This window comes from Calonectris borealis, chromosome 7 (genome assembly GCF_964195595.1).
Source record: "Calonectris borealis chromosome 7, bCalBor7.hap1.2, whole genome shotgun sequence".
Lineage (NCBI taxonomy): Eukaryota > Metazoa > Chordata > Aves > Procellariiformes > Procellariidae > Calonectris > Calonectris borealis.
In genome coordinates, this window is record NC_134318.1 from 37,460,302 (window position 1) to 37,478,186 (window position 17,885).

Here is a 17,885-nt window from a genome sequence, read left to right on the forward strand (position 1 = left end):
GATGCTTTTCTCAGGTTAGCTTGCTCATGACAATATAATTTTAATGGCAATTCTGGCAATATGGTGACCCCTACCTCTACCTCAAGTCAAAAGCCATCTTTTTGATGTCCACACATGAAGACACACACATTTCTAACACTTCTGGTTTCTGCTGTCTGAGATCTAATACTGATCATTCATTTGTTCTGATTCAATTCAGCGTGATTCACAGGCAATAAAGGCTTGTTTCACACACAATTAAGCAATGTTCCCCCAGCAAAACTGATGGAAAAATGCCTACGGCATGTTTGGTATTTATTTTTTTTTTTTACCTTTTAAATATTATGGACCAGATAAATGGCCAGTCTGAGTCTCCTCTTTAAAAAACGGATATTAACAGATCATGCGGTTGACCCAAATGGACTTCAAGAAACACTAGTGATTTAACATGTTTAGTAAGAAAAGAGTTAGGAAATGCAAGTTCTCAATTTCCATTTTCCATCTCTATTTCTGATCTTTTCTATAGGCAGAACATAGAGGAGGCAGATTTGTTTTCTACATAAGTGTTTGAGAAACTACTGCAACTATGGAAATTATTTCAAGGAATCAACTAATTTCAAATTAACAAGAGCCAGTTTAAGTGTTATTTCTATGCTACAAGAGAAGAGACATGAATCGCAAAGAAGGCTCGCTATTTCTCATTTAGCTTGCAAGTCAGATTGCAATGCCCATACGCACAGCGTAATAAGAACGGGCTTCTTCACGTGGATGAAGTATATAACCTGGCCTCCCATAAGTACATTACTGAAGTCTAATCATAACTTCATTAGCAATCTGATTTACTAAGTTTACACAAAAAACAGCCACAGATGACATTGTCATCAAAAATTCTATTTTACAGACTGGCATAACTGTTCAATTACAATATAGCACTACATAAAGGTAATGTAATCATCAGTGTACCTTGGAAGGAAAGCAAAACATATCTCCAAAACAATCTGGGGTAAAATTACCTTAAAATATAAATATCAAAAACTGCTATGAGGTGGCACCCAGTACGTAACTCTGCCCACAGTCAGAAGTTCAGTTTTACCAGTCCCTCACAGCACTACTTGGATGCATTTTTGTACCACCCTGACTATATGCAAAGCTCACAAGGTAACATGACAAGCCACTTAAGCTTCATGCTTTTACTCCGGTAATCAGGAGAAATACTGGAAGTTACACAACCGCTTCTAAAAGACAAATGAGGAAGTTCAGAACCTAATCTGAAGTTTGGAGTAAGGCATCTGTATTTATCAGATCACTGTTTCAGAAAGAGCTGGGAAATGTCAGGCTCCTCACCACTGGATGGCAAAACTCCGTATAATCACAGGGGACAAGTGGAAGGTAAACGTGAGACAGAAAAGAAGAAAGGAAGAGGCAAGGAAGGAACAGATCGTCCACAACAGATATTGCTGACAGATTTTGAAGAACAGATAGCAACTGAGAGTGACATGATACAGGGTACTCAGTTCTCAGAGATTTGGCAGTCCCCAAAACAGCAGAATGGCTTTTAGAGTAACCTGGCTCCAATGCATATTCTTCCAAGGAAACAATAGGTGAGAAGATATTTTCATACACTGCACCGACTGGTTTGAGAGCTGTCAAGACAGAAGGCTGAGAAGTTGTAAGGATTAATATGAGGCAGGAAAGCTTTCTGGCATTGCACAGCAAAGACCCTAAATCTGCAGGTCCTGAGGGCCACACGGCAGCCATGCAAATTATCTACCAACACCAGTGACTGCTCAGTTCAGTCATGTTCTTTATAAAAAAATATATTGTTCATAATTAAAAAAAAATATACACACACACACTCTTATACATATCTCAAGACATAACAGAGGAGAAAAACCCTCTCTGGACTATTCAAGAGCCACAGTAGGCTATCAGCAACTGGCTCCAAATTTAATCCAATGCTTTTAGACAGATGGAATTTAAGCAAGAAATTCTGGTGGTTTAGCTCTACCACTGCTGTTTGATTTAAAATAGAAACAATGCAAGCACACCAGTGTTTATTTACTCAGAGAAAGACCGATTCTCACTTATTAACTTCAACATCCATAAAAGTTACATACAGTTAGTGAATTCAACTGTTTCTGGTCAAGACAAAAAAAAAACACAACCAAAAACAAAACCAACACACACACACAAACAGAAAACAATAGATCCCTTTTTCTCTTTTCTCTAAATAAAAAGAGGGTGCAACATGACAAAGAACTGCTTTTCAGCTCTCAGCCACTTCCTAAAGGAATTACTGAGATTATTCTAAAATGAAAATATTCCACTGCACTTACACAAAAAAGCTGCTTTTGTCATGGGCCAGCTCAATGCCTCTGTGCATTTTGATTGTCAATGCTCAACGTACTTTCCAGTGTCTTTTGCTGAAGAGATATCTAATGGGCAGAGTACTTGATTTTAAATTACTTTATCAGAGTGCATAAGAATAAGTTAAGCCAGAAACACTAGTACCTAATGCAAATATAGTTTTATTCATTTTAAAAAGATACCTATTGAATTTGAAAGCATGTGCCTACCTCATACATCTGAACGACTCAGCACTTACACACAAAAACAGCCGTCACTATTTTAAACCACAACATAATGGACTATGTCCATTACCAATAAAATGTTTCCAAATAAAGCATCTTGGAAAAATCTTCTGTATACTACAGGCTTCACAGACCTCAAGACAACAGAAAACATGCTCATTTGTGTTTTCTGCAGCCACCCTTTTTTTTTTTTTTTTAAGCACACAAAGTCCAAAATTCTCACCAACACAAGAATTAGCGAAATTTAATTCTCAATTACTGGAAACTCCACATGGTAAAACTCAGTCTTACTAATGCAGAGAAGCTGGTCAGACATCGGTTGCAAGAACAGAAGGCTCAGAGTCTCTCCATAACTGAAACAGCCCGAAGAGAGGACCATTTACTTATACACATAGTAAGGAGGGGGCTAGAAATGTCTTGGGATATAGGAGGCTTCATATCAAAGAGCTGATGGTCTGATGACACGCAATTTATCTCATCTAAATGTTACTCAGCAGGCAAAGTTCAGCGCTTTTCACCCGATGTCTAACATGCAGAGAATACATCAGCCCACCCACATTTTCATAATGCCTCTGCCACCACTGAAAACTAATTTTTTTGAGGTGAAAATCTGTGAAGCAGACCTTCAGGAATGCACGTGGCAACAAACACCAACGTCACACAAGGTCTCTTGCATCTGGAAGAGCAGAAGTCACGCAGGGGATGACCAGGGAGTGTGTGCATGTCCCTGTGTGACCATGGGTCCCCGGCAGCAGCGGCTGGGACACCCAGCTCAGGACACCCGAGTGCCCGCCACTCTGCTGACTTGTCTGACCAGTCCCTTGAGATGCTCCCACTTTTACTATTTGGTATCTGACAGTTTTACTGCTTTTGCTGTTGATGAGTGGTTCTTGTAGGAAACAGCTTGCTCTGGCATGTTGGTTACATGCAGATATTCTGCAATCCACCTGCCATTAAACTGTTGCACTTCTAAGCAAAGAAGTTGCTTGGCTTGTCCAGAATAAGACATTGCATTTGCCTGCCATTTTAGTTGTCATGATCATCTGCTTTCTCACACAAACCAACATTCCTGCTTATATTGGTCTACCTTTGCATCTCTGCATGTAAAAAAAAATTAAAAATTATCTTGCATCAAGCCTCACCTTGCCAATTAAACAGAACTCTGCAAATAGATTAAATATTGTTGGCAGGTGGAATGAGCTTATGTCAGAGAAAGCAAAACACCACATATTATGCATTAAAAGGCTTCGCATATAGAGCTTTTTTTTATTGTTTGCCTGTGTGAACCAGAAACCTCCAAGTGACCAACATTCACAAAGTAATTTGTTGTTGTTGTTGTTTTTGTTGGGGTAAAGATCTAGCACCACATTTTCAACATAAACGCAAGTGACCGAGTGTCATCAAAATGTATTAAGATCAAAGAGGTATCAGGATAATAAAATATATTGTAGTAAAGTAATTTCTTAAGAGTAAATTTCACAACCCACAGTTAAAACAGTTTCTTTGCAGGACAATTTTCTAAGGCACAAGAGTTTTACTTTAAGCAGCTCAAAAAGATGGATTTACCATCCAAAACCAAAGTCATGTTCACATCAGACAAAACTCATGTAATACATTCAAAGATGATATCATGTTATATTACAATCTACTTGCCACCTGCCACAAGGTGTGTCTAACCTACGTAAGGAAACTTTTGCAAGACAAAGATTGCATTAAATAGTTGTCTCAATTATTCTTTCAACAGCTGACATTCAGAAGGCAGCCTTGTTTTTAGGCAGAAGCATTTAATGCACGTATGTGCTAAAGCAAACTTTAAAAACAGCTGCCTCAGTCAGTTTTGGAACTTTAGAGGAAAAAATCAAGGACTACCACAGAGTAAAGAATTCAGGGTATTCCCAAACACAAAGCAAAGTAATGCAGTACACCACCATGGGATGTATCAGAAGAACTGGCCAAACCTGTACAGCTGCAATGATTCATAGTTCTCACAATCAGAAGAAAAATGTGCAGGCTGCACCAGCTCAGCAGAACCAAGAGAAGGCTTTATTTTAAATACTACGTCCATCTACTCTAACCAATTTTTACAGAACAGTGATGCTGTCATTCTGTGAGGAATAAAGAAATTGTAAAAGAGAAAAGAAGCAAAGAACCTAGCAGAAGACGACCTAGTTATTTTATAGTCAAAGATTGCCCCAAAGACCGTGCCCGTTAAATGCAGGGTGGTTATTTTTCCTTATAAGGAAAGCAGCAAGAGGAGAAGAGTGAAACGAGAAGGACATCGGAGCGATCACAGTACTATATATTTTGATGGGAATGCATGTTCAGCCAGAAGTACCTGATGCAGTTAAAAGTAGTAAGACTGCTTTTGACTGACAAATTAGTTATCAATTAGTTAGAAGCACTGAAGGAGCTGCTGTAGTTTAGGGTTCCTTTGTATTTGGCATCTCTACTTGACACACTGCAAATCAGTACAGAACTCAAACATCAGTTACGGAAGGGACAAAAGCTGTAGGGAAATAAAACAGTGTTGCTGGTACAGCAATGACAATTTCAAGAACATGTCTGGAGATTCTAGCCTAAAAGGAATTGTCGACAAGAAACACACATGAAAACAAACATGGATGCACAAACAAGATGCAGAGAAGGATAGGGATATACGAACTGTATTAGGACTGCTGTAAACCACTGACATCTAGAGATAGGCAAGAAAAATGCAGAATAAACTGTAGCACAAAATTTTCATATGCAATAATTCCTAATTTATACTTCACAATTCATATTTATTTCACTTCATTTTTTTCCTTTAGATTTTCCCTTTTGCGCTGCTTGTGATGCACAAGGACCATAAACCATTTATACAGATTAACACAGCAATGGCAGACATCCATGTCATATGCGCAGATCATGTTTGACTTAAGCATTTACATCCTGGATTATACTGTAGATTTCCCGTTCTCTAGTCTTTGATTCTATATTACATATTCAAGTTTAGCCACTGCTCTCCACATGGTTCAGATCTCTAAGGCTAATCAGTGCCATACGATTGGATCTAGTAGTTGGTATTCTGTCTGACAGTGAATGAAGTAGTCCACAATTTAGTAAACTAGCATAAATCAGTCTTAATGGCAATCCCCTCCATGGGCCATCTACATGCTGCTCTGATATAACCACAGATCCCAGGAAAGACAGAATTAGATTGTGCAGCTTCTTACCTGCAGCTCCTTTGAGACTCTCTCTAAGTGGTTAGTTATCTTTTTTATTAGGTCACTATACATCTGTTCCGAATGCTGCTGGCATACACACTTATACACACAACTGCAGAAACAAATATAGGAACAAACAATGAACTTACAACAGTTTGCAATGAAGGGTAACAGACTTCAAAATATTTTGTTCAAGTCTCAATTTAGAGGATAATAGAGTTAATTGAATGATTGCTGAACTTTTAAATACAGCCCTAATCTTGGAATGAGCTCCAGCACGCTCTCCAGTCTCCCCTGGAGGCCCCAGTGTGTCGGTCCCATTCCCCCTCGCCCACCTCACAATAACTTACAATGAGTTCTCTTAACAGCCAGGATAATTCTGTCAACAGCACACTCCTAATTCTGGCTTTTGTCTCCCCTATGTGAATGAAGTCTCCGTTAAAATAAGCAGGTTTAATGATTATATATATTCTAGGGCAAAGCCCTTATTAAAAGAAAGGCAACACTGACCAGTAGTCATAGAAGTTGCACCAAAACTGTGCAACATTTTAAAAAGAAATGGCAAAAGTTCCAAAATTACAGACCCAAGCATGTTACTCCATCCTTTGTTACTTAAATTCTAAGAAAACCCCACATATTCATAATAAACAAAGATGCAGAGAAAGAGCAACAAAACTTGAATTCTACATTCCATGCCTTGGCTGTATTAACTCTGGTCTTCAGTGTTACCTTTGTTTTTTAAGAACATTTTATTGCTCTCATACTGCAATACAACATATCTGCAAAATAAGGCTATGTATTGAAAAAACATATTTACAACAGTTGTAAAACAAATACACATATTATTTTCAGCAAGAAGTTACATTAGGGTAGTCATTGTTGTCCGGACTAACACCAACATTATCTGTACCAAGCAGCTTTTACTCCTCCTGAGTGCTTTCATTCTTTGCAGTCAGCATTTTGAAAGCTAGCTGCCAAAAATCAAGAGGCACGAGGAAGATTTCACCCGATACCCTGGGCAAGCCAAATCTCCTCCCCATGCCTCTGTTCTGCTCCCCTCTCCCTCCATCCCTCCGTATGGATTACTGTGACACCAAGCAATTTAGGCCAGAGACTGCTCCTTAGGACATGCGCAAACAAACTATTTCCAGCAAGGTTCAGATCCCAGACTTGAATTCTGCAGGTTTTTAATAGCACCGAAAGCCTAAAGCTGTGATACAGCACCACTGTGTCTCTGTAAGGGAATTAAGACATTCCAATTCTCTACTGAGAAGGTGGTACAATGACAAACAAACTGCAAAAATGGGATTAACACAACTGTAGACTATGAGCTATTGGAATTTTCTAACCCAAATGAGAAGTTAGGCACCAACTCCAAGCCTTCAGGGGCCAAGACAGCACTCTCATTCAATAATTGCCACTCTCAAGGTCTCCTGGAAGAAGGTTTTACAAGTGGATTATCAGCAACAGATTTAACATTCCTTTACCTTTTAGAAGTTTGCATTTATATCCTTTGACAATTTCAAAAGCACCAAAAATACACCATTCATCCCTACGCAAAGTCTTCTCATTTGGCAAACCATGCTATTTCTTAAAAAACAAAAGACATCCCACATCTCTCCTACTAGAAGTATCTGTAGTTTGATATTATTTAAATAACAGTCAAAGTAGTCCTGTTTCTTTCACATGAAGTCTACAAATAGATCCTATTTTGGAACAAGCAAGTGCAAAAGATATTTTGGAATGATGCAGTAATAGCAAGAACACCAATTTAATTTGGACCAAAGAGAGAAACACTGATAAGAAAAGCCAGACTGATTTTTGTGATCTCTTAAAACAGCCAGCTAGGTAACAACAGCAAATGGCTGTATGTTTGCTCCATAACTAACCAGCACATAGCCACTTCCACACATTGACCACTTCATGTGCAACAATGTAACTAAACTGAATTTTAAAGTACACATCTGCTTAGTGTTACCTACAACATTGCTATATCTTCTTCTGCAACACGTTCTGTAGGCAAACACCAACCTTCCTATGTACATGCAGAGTGTGTTTACATTTTATTTGAATACTTCTATTTAGAGGTTCCTTCCCCGTTTTCAGATCCTGTTTTCAGTTCCTGATTGTGGGCTGATTCTGTGAATCATCCTTGCCCTGCTATTACCCAAACGAAGTCAGCAGCTTGTTAGTCCTTTAGCATAACCAAATACATTAGGAAAAGGAAGACCCAAGCAGGACATTAGAAGGTAAGCGTTTATTGAGAGGGATGAAGATCCGAGATCTGTAAGTTGTCTTGAAGACCAGCAATCTAATTGCATTCTACCTGGGAGGCAGTCATAACAGTTGCCAGAAGTACAACTTAGCTGTTCACATTTTCCTCACCTCAAGGTTCCCTTCACATCTCTGTCAATATATTTAACCCTGTCAATATATTTAACCCTTTCAATAGGAAGTGACTATGCACAGGCAGGCTTTGGACTCAAAGATGAAAACGGTCACTAATCCCACTTTGATACCTTACGGGTAAACTGATCTGTAGTAAATATCTGCATACACACCTTTGAAGTTATCTCCCAGCTTTCACTGCTGTGGAGTAGACACCTACAGTTATCACTGATCATGCCAAATATAGTAGTTTGGGTATTTAATAATATATTTTGAGTTTGCGTTATGGAAACCTTGATTCCTTTAGTCAGCACAAAGATGATCAAAAAGACCACTGTATTTTCAGCTCAGTTTCACTGTAAAAAAAATATAAAAGATATGTAGCTGTTTGAACCACTTCAAAAAATACCCCATTTTCAGACTAAAGAACTAGCCCAGGGAAGCAGAGAGGATCTACACCTCAAGTCTGCTACAGACTTTCTGTAATATTCCAAGCAAGCATCAGCATTAAATTCAACAAAAGAGCAGTTTTTCTTCCATCCTCAATCTATGTTGCCTAGATTATAAAACAAGCAAAGGGACACTCTCTAAAATAAAATAAATAAAACACCCCTCCTGGTTGGAAGAGGCTGTGTCAGAGTAATTCCATCCACAGATATAATTTCTAAAAGAAAACTTAAACTGGCACACTAGCTTTATCAGTAGCACTAAACTACAGACAATCTTTTGTTTTGGTAAAATGCATGCAACAGACATCTGCGCATCATCACAATACTGCATTGAGTGTCACCCTGATGTATAAGGGTTATCTACGAGAAACTTGAAACCCATTATTCCTTTAACAAATAAAACTTCTGAGCAGTAAAAAGATGACAAAGATGAACTGCAGTTATCTGAAAACCATAACTAGGTATACATCTATTCTAGGTATTAAAGCATTAATTTTGCACATCTACTTTCTACCAGAGATGGCTACCAAGAGATGTTGGCTTAACTCTTACTGACAGCTGCTTGCACATTGGGGATTTCAAGCTAGGAAAAGGATTTTGATTACTTACACTAAAGCTGCAAAATGTCTCTCAATTCAAATTGACCATCTCAATTATTTATACACATGATGATATCTGAGTCCTGACAACAGCAGTTCCAAAAGTTTGGAGAGGATAGAGGAAGTTTACTAAAGTTTTTAACTGGAGTTAAGAGGGAAGACTAAACACCTGCTGTTCTGGGATCTGGTTCCCTAGTCCAAAGTTTCAAACTGGAGAGACAAAGTGGCTAAGAGCAAGTGGGCAGGAGGCAAGAGAGCTGAAAGCCTCTAAAACCGGCCATCAGTGACTGAGCTGCCAGTGTTATTTCACAGAGTGCAACACTATGATAAAGAAAACCAAGACAGCAGTGCTACTAGTTGTGTTGCTGGCAAAGACCAGTAGTTTTAACAGCATCTTGGCCAGGAAACGCAGCAGCAGCTATCCAGTTTCTATCCTATTTACCAATACCCTGGATACCTGTCACCTACAGAACAAAAATCTCCATTTTCACCAATCTCCTAAGAAACTGCCAGGTCTCTAAAGCATTTAGCATTTTGGTTTGGAGCAGTAGTGTGGTTTTGAAGCAAATCCCCTACCATCCCCACTACTGTGCGCTAGCTTAATCAGCAGGGCAGTTCTGGTGTGTGACTAGATCCCTTTTAAAGCAAACTGCAACTCCAGGCCAGGTACAAATCAAATGTTCTCCAGACAAGAACGGAGATACAAAGAACTGAACCTTGTGTCAGTCCTTCAGACAGCCTCTAACTGCACTTGCAGTGGGATAACTAGGCAAGGGGGAAATCGGACCAAATCTACCTGATGCAAAACACACAAACGACAGTTTATATGGATGGACCTTGGCACCAGTTGCTTCTATTTACTTCTGTACCCCTATTGCACCAAATTGGTTCCTATTAGACATGACAAAAAAGCCTTTTGAAACATTAAGTCAAACGCCTACCATGCCAGTCTCTTCTTCCCCTTGAGGAAAGGGATATTGAGACTTTAAAACATTTCTTAATATATTACACTAAGCAACTGTGGTGGAGCTTACTTTAACGTTAATGTTTTCAGCACTTCTGCATTTTAATTCTTTAGCATTTATTCCTGTTAACATGGGATGTCAAGATATATGTATCTATTATTCACACATTCCGACCATTTAAACAATATTGTACGTCACATAACTTTCCCACTTTCCCCTTCATAAATACAAAATATGACATATGCATAGGCTGCAAGATAAAACAAACATTTAACTTTAAAGGGGGAAAAAAAAAGTAACGTAGCACTTAAAAGATTTCCTTACCTGTATATTTGTTCATAGGAGATAGGGATGTAGTCACCAGGACTCTGAGTTAAAAGCTGATCTATGGCACTGTCCAACTTTGGCCAATATGTGCTCTTATAGTCTTCAATTGTTATAACATTCATTACTACAAGAAGAAGACAAAACTACATTTAGTAACTTTACCTAAAAGATTAGAAGCAAGTGAATGCTCTGCAATTTCAGATCACACCAATAAACTGGCCTAAAAAACAGGGAACAGTTCACTTCCACCAAGATAACCTCATCTAAAACTAGAGCCCAGACTCGAATTTGTACCTTTTTATTTACAGAAAATAAAATAAAATCAGAAAACCTGCCAAATCAGTGCTTGGATATTTCTTAGGGGCCCAAGTAGCAGGGAAAAACAAAATCCTGGGAGTTCTAGCATGACAATATAATAATAATTTAAAAAAAAAAAAAAAAGGAGGAGTAGTTCAGTAGTTAGTTCAGGTTAATAAAGTATGCAACTTTGTGGGAGTCCAGAATCAACAATTAACACAGGATCCTCACATTCAGGAGAACAAGCTTTGGCCAGGACTGGTAGTTTTTTTGGAATACTCCTTTCCCAGCAAATGTATTAATTTTACAAGTCTCAGGTGGGACCAGCAGCCTTCTTGGCCTGAAAGCTGATGCAATTCCCTCTGCCTTCAATTGCAGTTAGGCTCCCGGGCAACTTTTTTGGATCCGTATTACAGTTCCCCCTCTAGCAGGCACAATAATACTCCTTTTCCAGATAAGAATCAACACAGGGAAGAATAGGAGGCATTTAAATTAGCGTTCCCCATCACTCCCTGATTTTCCTCCTGAGCTTCCCAACTGCACCCTCTTGCGCAAGCCACTCAGCGTGCCTTCCCAGACTCAGAAGAGTTTTAATCTCTCTCTTTTCAGGGAGGGTTTCTGAACTAACCACACGTGGCTCAGTTCCAACAGCAGCCACGGTAGAAGGGTTAGCACCTTCCCTTCAGAGCCGTACTCGCAGGACCACCTTGCTGGCTTGTCACACCACCACAGCTCCACAGCAGCCACCCAACACAAAGCCCTCAGTAAGCAACAGCACAGGGTATACTTCATATCAAAACTATCCAGTCCAGGAAATCCGCATGTGGGTCTGGGCTATATGGAACTGAGAATAAAGATAGTTCCCACCCCAAGCAATCCAGTTTAGACACTGCACTGAAAAGAAATATTTTGAATAGGGCTGCATTTTAAATACATGTGTAAATGTAGATTCACTGCTGGGTTTGAGAAGCAAGATTTCTGAAATGTTATTTTTACAAGGGGTTGAAAGGAGCTGGGTAAGTCACTTTTGGCAGCATTATATAGAATAAATCTAGGGAAATACAGGCAAAACAGTTGTCATGAGAAAAAGAAGAGTATAAAGACAACGTGGAATAAAGAGAGGTGTGAGACAAGAAAGTGTTTGAACGCTATCTGTAAAAGCAGATATTACAGATTCCTGTTGTGTGCCTTTTTAGGGTATTTCAGCCAGAAACCTTGCTTAGTGAAGAATGTCAGTGCAGTACTCCCAGCCCCTTCTTCACCCAACTAGCCATTCGTTCACTTTTGCTTCGTACCTGTTACAGACACTAGTTAACACAGTATGTGCCTGATTAGTGAACGGATCACCACCACCATACGCTGCAGGATGCTCTCCCAGCACTCCAGCCTGCAATCTGGAAGTACGACACCGTTTGCTGACAAGTTGAGAAAGGTTACGGGTCCAGGTACACAACTACCAGGACGTAAGTCAGCATGTCCAGCAAGTCAGCTCCACGATGTAAAAGCATCCATGCAGTCAGGAACAGCACAGCACCTGCCTGACAGTAAATTCACCCCTTATTCATCTGCCTCGCAATGACTTGCTTGAGTTCTCCTCCCTTACAGAGCCCAGACTCTGGGCAGATGTTCTCAGGAGCAGCTTCCATGTAGGGGCTTTACTATTCATGCTTACACTCAGCATCAGTTACCCCAAAAAAAAGGTGGGTCTCCACAGAAGTGCTCTGTTCCACAGAAAACATTAAACTGAAGTCAGCATAAATATTAGACCAAGTTTTGATTTAAGATTTCAATGTATAATCACACCCACATCTGGTTTAACATATTAAATGAGCTCTATTCATTTGAAAGAAAATAGTCAAGTAAGAATTGAGAAGACTGCAAAATAATTTTTTAACAGGCTGTTGAGATGTCTTTTTTTTTTTTTAACAATATGGAAAAGGAAAGAAGTAGCAGATAGGAAGGTCTGCCCATTAGAAGTGCTGCACGGATGAAGGACAAAATGCTTTTACGAACAGCCCCGGGAGACTTTCATAGGAAACACTGATGAGTTCAAAGTAACATTCTAGAAAAGCTTCATTTTTACTCAAAAGACTCTTACAAGTTTTTTTTCATTTGATTTCCACACTTCAGTTCTGAAACTAAGCCAACCATAATATTTATACAGTTAAGAGTCCAAAGACTACACACTGAATAATCACTATTTTTATTCTTCTAATCCGGAAAACAAATTAATTTTAAATTTTAATGACTGTCACAAGTTAGCAATGTCCTTTTTTTCTCGCAGTGCTTACACACACACAAAAAGCAAAGGATGACTTAAAGAAGCATGCTCCAATTACAAACTCCACAAGAAAAAACTCAAGACCAGGAAGGAAAGAAATCACACACACAAATCCTTAGAAAGAAAAGAGAGCTTGCCCTTTTAGAAACTTCTTTAATTTGTTACTTTTCCATCTTTTTAGGAAGTCATTCTTAAATGTTTATCCCTACACTAGCTATTCAAGATTTAAAAGGATGCGTCCAACAGCCTCTGTTTCCAAATTGCAAGGAAGGGGTGATACTAAAAGATAACTTGCATTTCCTTGAGATTTATTAAGTTTCTGGGAAGTGACACGGACATTTTCTAACAAAGCATTCTAGAATGTACGATTTATCCAACTACAGCAAGTTTGGGGTGGGACTGGGAGAGAAATCAGTCTGATCAAATGGAAAGGAAGCCAGTATTTTCCAGCAAGTTATAAGACTTCGCGAGTAAAGCCTGAGAAGCAACTGCTGCTTTTCCTTACGCACAAAAGTTCAAAAGAAAAACTGTTTAAGTCAAATGCAGCAGCGAAACCATTTAAGTGAAAAAGAATATGCATGAGCTTCATATCATAACCTAGATATTTCAGTATCGTAGCCATAATTGAAACATAGCCTGCTCCAAGCTACCAAATTCTTTGATATGAACTGCAATCAGAAGAATGGCAAAAATGACTAAGATTTTAAAAAAACAAAAAGTCCAAGAGTAGGCATATATCCCCCATGGAACTGATAAGAAAAACTTACAAACAAAAAAAAGATAGCTCAAAAAAGATGCTAGAACAGTAATAGGCACGGGATGTGAAGAACAGAATAATAATTTAAAAAAAAAAAATCAATGATACTGTTGGTTTTGTTATTTAGATGAGACAACTTAACCTGAAAAGCCACTCAAAACGTTTGCTACATTCACATATAAAAAACACCCTTCTTTTAAAACTATAGCTAAAAAAGCAGGGGACAGAGCGGGACGGGTAATCCAATCTACTGTCAAGTAAGCAGACATCGGTCTGACAATTATCTGTCATTTATTCCAACAATAAAAATCAAAGAAAGCAGCTAGGCATCTTTCAGAAGCTTTATTTCATCTCACAAAGTGACATATATGAAGCTTTACTGGTAATCAACAACGCACCCTACAATCCTAAAATATTTTGTCGGAGTGTACAAACTCTTCAAGCAGATGTCTGAGACCGACCTACAGACTTGCAGCTATCGCTGTGGCTCTACGCCTTCCTTTTTCTCAGCCACCATGCGCATGTTTACACAATAGATTTTGCTATACCCCCTGCCTGACACATCCCAGCATACATTAGCAAGTTTATGAGTCTGCCCTGTAGTTGCTCTCGATTCTATTCTATTTTTATTACATGTTTCTCAGTCTGCGTTAAGACTGGTTAATAAAAGTAATGTTACACTTTTTCTTCATCAGACAATGTGCCTACACAGCAATGCACATACACGGCACCGAACGACGTTACGCAACAGGGTAGTCAAAGATTTCATGGCTATGCCAACGCTCACAGCCACATGTGCCCATCCTAAATGGGGCTGGCATCAAATACATTTATAACCAGCCTTGCTTGAAAAGGATGAAAAAACCAAGAAGGAAAACTCTTCATTTTTCACCACAATTGAGTTATGCTGCAATTACTACTATGGAAGAGTTTTGCCTGAAGTATTAAAAGTTCTTACTCTTATTTTCTCCCTTATGACCTTTGAAAAACATTTTTCTTAACACTACTGCTTTATAAACCCATAACTATGACTGAAGCTGATCAACTGTATATAAAGGTTTAGTTATAAGTTTACCACAACATGGAAAATATTCTTAAGTTGCTTTAACTAGAAGAAAAGCTATTAAATGACATATGCATTATTACATCTGATTTTAGTTCTCAGTCTCACCAAAATCTCAAGGAAGGAGAATTGGATTTGGCCCCTTCGAAAGATTTTAAAGGGTTTCCATCTAACTTTCTTCCTCCATTATTCTGCCAGCCAAGTAGCCAAGAAAGGCCCACCAGACAGCTTTAGTCCGCAACTACGAACGTGAACGAAACCAACACCAGTAATTACATATTGGAACACAGACGTTGCATTTTTTGTTTTGGAGGAAAGAATCAGGAGGGAGAGACCTATCTGAATGACAGAGGTGCTCCAATTTATCATAGAATTGTTGGAAACCGTACGTCACCCACATTTTTCAAGGTCACTAGTAGGATAACCTGTCTAAGACTAAGCCTCTGCATCATGAAGCAAGCAAGGCATGAGTCCTTGCTCATTCAACTGCAAGAAGTTCTTCATGCAGCAGCGAACAGACAACTTTCCAACCAAGCTTAAGACTGGCAATCAGCTTCTCTACGCATGTTCTGCCATTGCTAAGACAGAGCAGGCAGGAGGGGACCTAGCACACAATGTCTCCCTTTTCATTGTACATTTACATCGAAAGTGACCTTTCTCCCTTTTTCTGTACATGAAAACTAAACAGAGGAGATCAAGGGATCATCTGGATTAGAACAGGCTCCCAACTCAGCTCCTCTACTTTCTCAGTCTATACTACTTCACTGGACTTGTTCTGTTCATATATACGTACTGTCAAAACTATCCACAACACAAAGATGTAGAAAAGTTCTAATGAAGTTAACCCAGAGAATTTTGTATTTTACAGGAACTTTAATTTTCTTTAAAACAATATTTAACATCAGTAAGACAGATATTGTGTTGGGATACCAATGCTGGAGAAGTGAAAACAAGAACTCAAAAACCACACCCTAAGCAAAATCACGCACAGCCGCTCCTTCTCCCCCTCAGACATAAATTACAGATTAGCTGGAAAGTCACCTTCCCATTTGGTGAAGATCCAGCTTGAAAATCATTTTCATTCTGAAACAGAAGGAAAAACTAAGACTCTAAATTTATGGATTGGGAATTCAAGAGCTTAGTTTAGCAAGGCCGAACATTTCATTTTGACTATCTCAAGTGTTTACGAGCCACCCCAAGGTACCTGGAGCCCTGACAAGCAAGGCAGGCAGAGAGCCAGAGAGCTCATGGAGTCTGGGAGCCTCAACTTCAAAGCACCAAGCCTTGGCAATGTGCCTAGAGCCACGAAACCCAGGCCACCTGAGAAGCAGGGATCCAGAAGCCTGAACTTCGAGCTTCTGAGCAGCTCTGGAGCTGAGCTGTTAAGGAGCTGGACAGGTGAGCTAGCACTGGGGAAAGGAGGGAAACACAGAAAAAAGGTGCGTTTCCCATAAAAATTTCATCATGGCAGTTACACAGTTACACTTCCAGGATACTTTTAACTAGCCAAATCCAAGTTTTCCAACAGCCATTTAGAGAAAAGGGCATATTTTGCTCAGAGGCGTGACTTCTGGAAATAGAAGTAGAATTGAAATGAACAGCAAAAAAATCTTCCCTTCCCTCAACCTTAGCTCAGCAAAACGACAGAAAAAGTTGTCATTTCTGTTAAAAGCTACACGCAAAAGATGTTTCGGAATTATTTTTAGTGGGGTAAATACATCTTCTGTGGTTCTCATGAGGCCTTTACAGACATGCATCCCTTCCAGGACAGCAGAGGCCCCGCACACATCACCATCCCACCCCATCAGCAATCACAAACAGGTTTCAGACCCATCTTTGGGTTTTTCAGGCAGAAAGAAAAAAGTCTTCAGGAAAACACAACCTGAGCTAAAAGCTTCAGGAAAGGCGACGGTGCCTCTGCAGAGCTGAAAACCCTGCCTACACTCGCTCTCCCAGTTCTACAGCCAGATCTACCGCGTCACCTTGCCGTGACAGCAGAGCAGCAGAAAGGCTGGGGTGCGTGCAAGAAAGGTTATTTTCTCCTTCCAAGGCGCTTTAACCCATTTGATTTCGCTTCGAGAAGCCTCTCGGGCCAAGACCCACGCAAGGGACCCGCCGCGGGATAGACTTGAGCCTTCCCACAGGCGCGGGAGAAGCGGGCAGGGGGAGCGCAGCCCGAGCACAGGGTGCCAGCGCCGCGGAGCCGCCCGGGGGCGAACCCCCCTGTGCGCCCGAGCCCCCCGGGGCGGAGGGCAGGGCGGTCACTCACGGAACTTGGAGGTCGAGGCGTTGATGTTGATGGCGGCGGCGATGGCTCCGGCTCCGGCTCCGGCTCCCCCCTTGCCCGCGGCGCCCCCCGGCTCGCAGCCCCGCAGCACGCCGTTGGCCTCGGGCACCGCGGGGAGCTCCGGCCCGGCCGGGGGCCCGGCGGCGGCGCCGCGCAGGAGGCGGTCACCGAGCGGCGCGGCGGCGGGGCCCAGCAGGTGCCGCCCGTAGCCGCCGGCGCCCCAGTTGTTGTGGTTCTGGTCGTCCATCATGGCCTCGCAGCCGCCGCCGCCCTCCTCCTCCATGCTCTCCTCCTCCATGGCGGCTGCCTGCCTGCCGGCGCGGCGGGGAGCGAGGCGGGGCGGGGCGGGTGATCACCGCCCGCCGCCCATGGCGGCCGCTCTCCGCCCGGCGGGGCTCGCCGCGGCACGGCTCCGGGCACGGCCCGCGGCCGCCAGCCCAGGCTCCGGCCGCACAGCGCGACACTTTGCGGCAGGCGGAAGACGGCGGGCGGGCCAGGAACACGCACCCCCTTCAGCGCGGGGCGTGCTGGGGAGTGTAGTCCGGCGGGGCGGAGCTGCGATTGGCTGGAGCGCGGAAGACGCTGTGCATTGTGGGACGGCGGGGTCCGCCGGCGCTGTGAGGCGGGAGGCGCCGCGGCGGCTTCTCCGGTCCCTGCTCCCCCGCAGCCCGGTGGTCGATTTTAACGTGAGAGGAGAGG

The 17,885-nt window shown here is 41.3% G+C and overlaps 1 protein-coding gene across 3 annotated transcripts in view; it reads right to left on the reverse strand.

Moving 5' to 3' along the window:
* CACUL1 (CDK2 associated cullin domain 1) overlaps window positions 1-17,636 on the reverse strand; it is a 55,285-nt gene extending 37,649 nt beyond the window's left edge. For 2 of the 3 annotated variants that reach the window (XM_075155158.1, XM_075155155.1), the window contains exons 1-3: window positions 17,169-17,633; window positions 10,499-10,625; window positions 5,783-5,885 (exon numbers count right to left, since the gene is read on the reverse strand). In XM_075155158.1, coding sequence (XP_075011259.1) covers window positions 5,783-5,885; window positions 10,499-10,625; window positions 17,169-17,484 — 546 coding nt within the window. In that variant the 5' untranslated portion in view covers window positions 17,485-17,633. Of the gene's footprint in view, window positions 1-5,782; window positions 5,886-10,498; window positions 10,626-17,168 lie in introns of all 3 variants that reach the window. The other variant, XM_075155156.1, reaches the window with a different exon arrangement.
* Window positions 17,637-17,885: the final 249 nt, after the last annotated feature.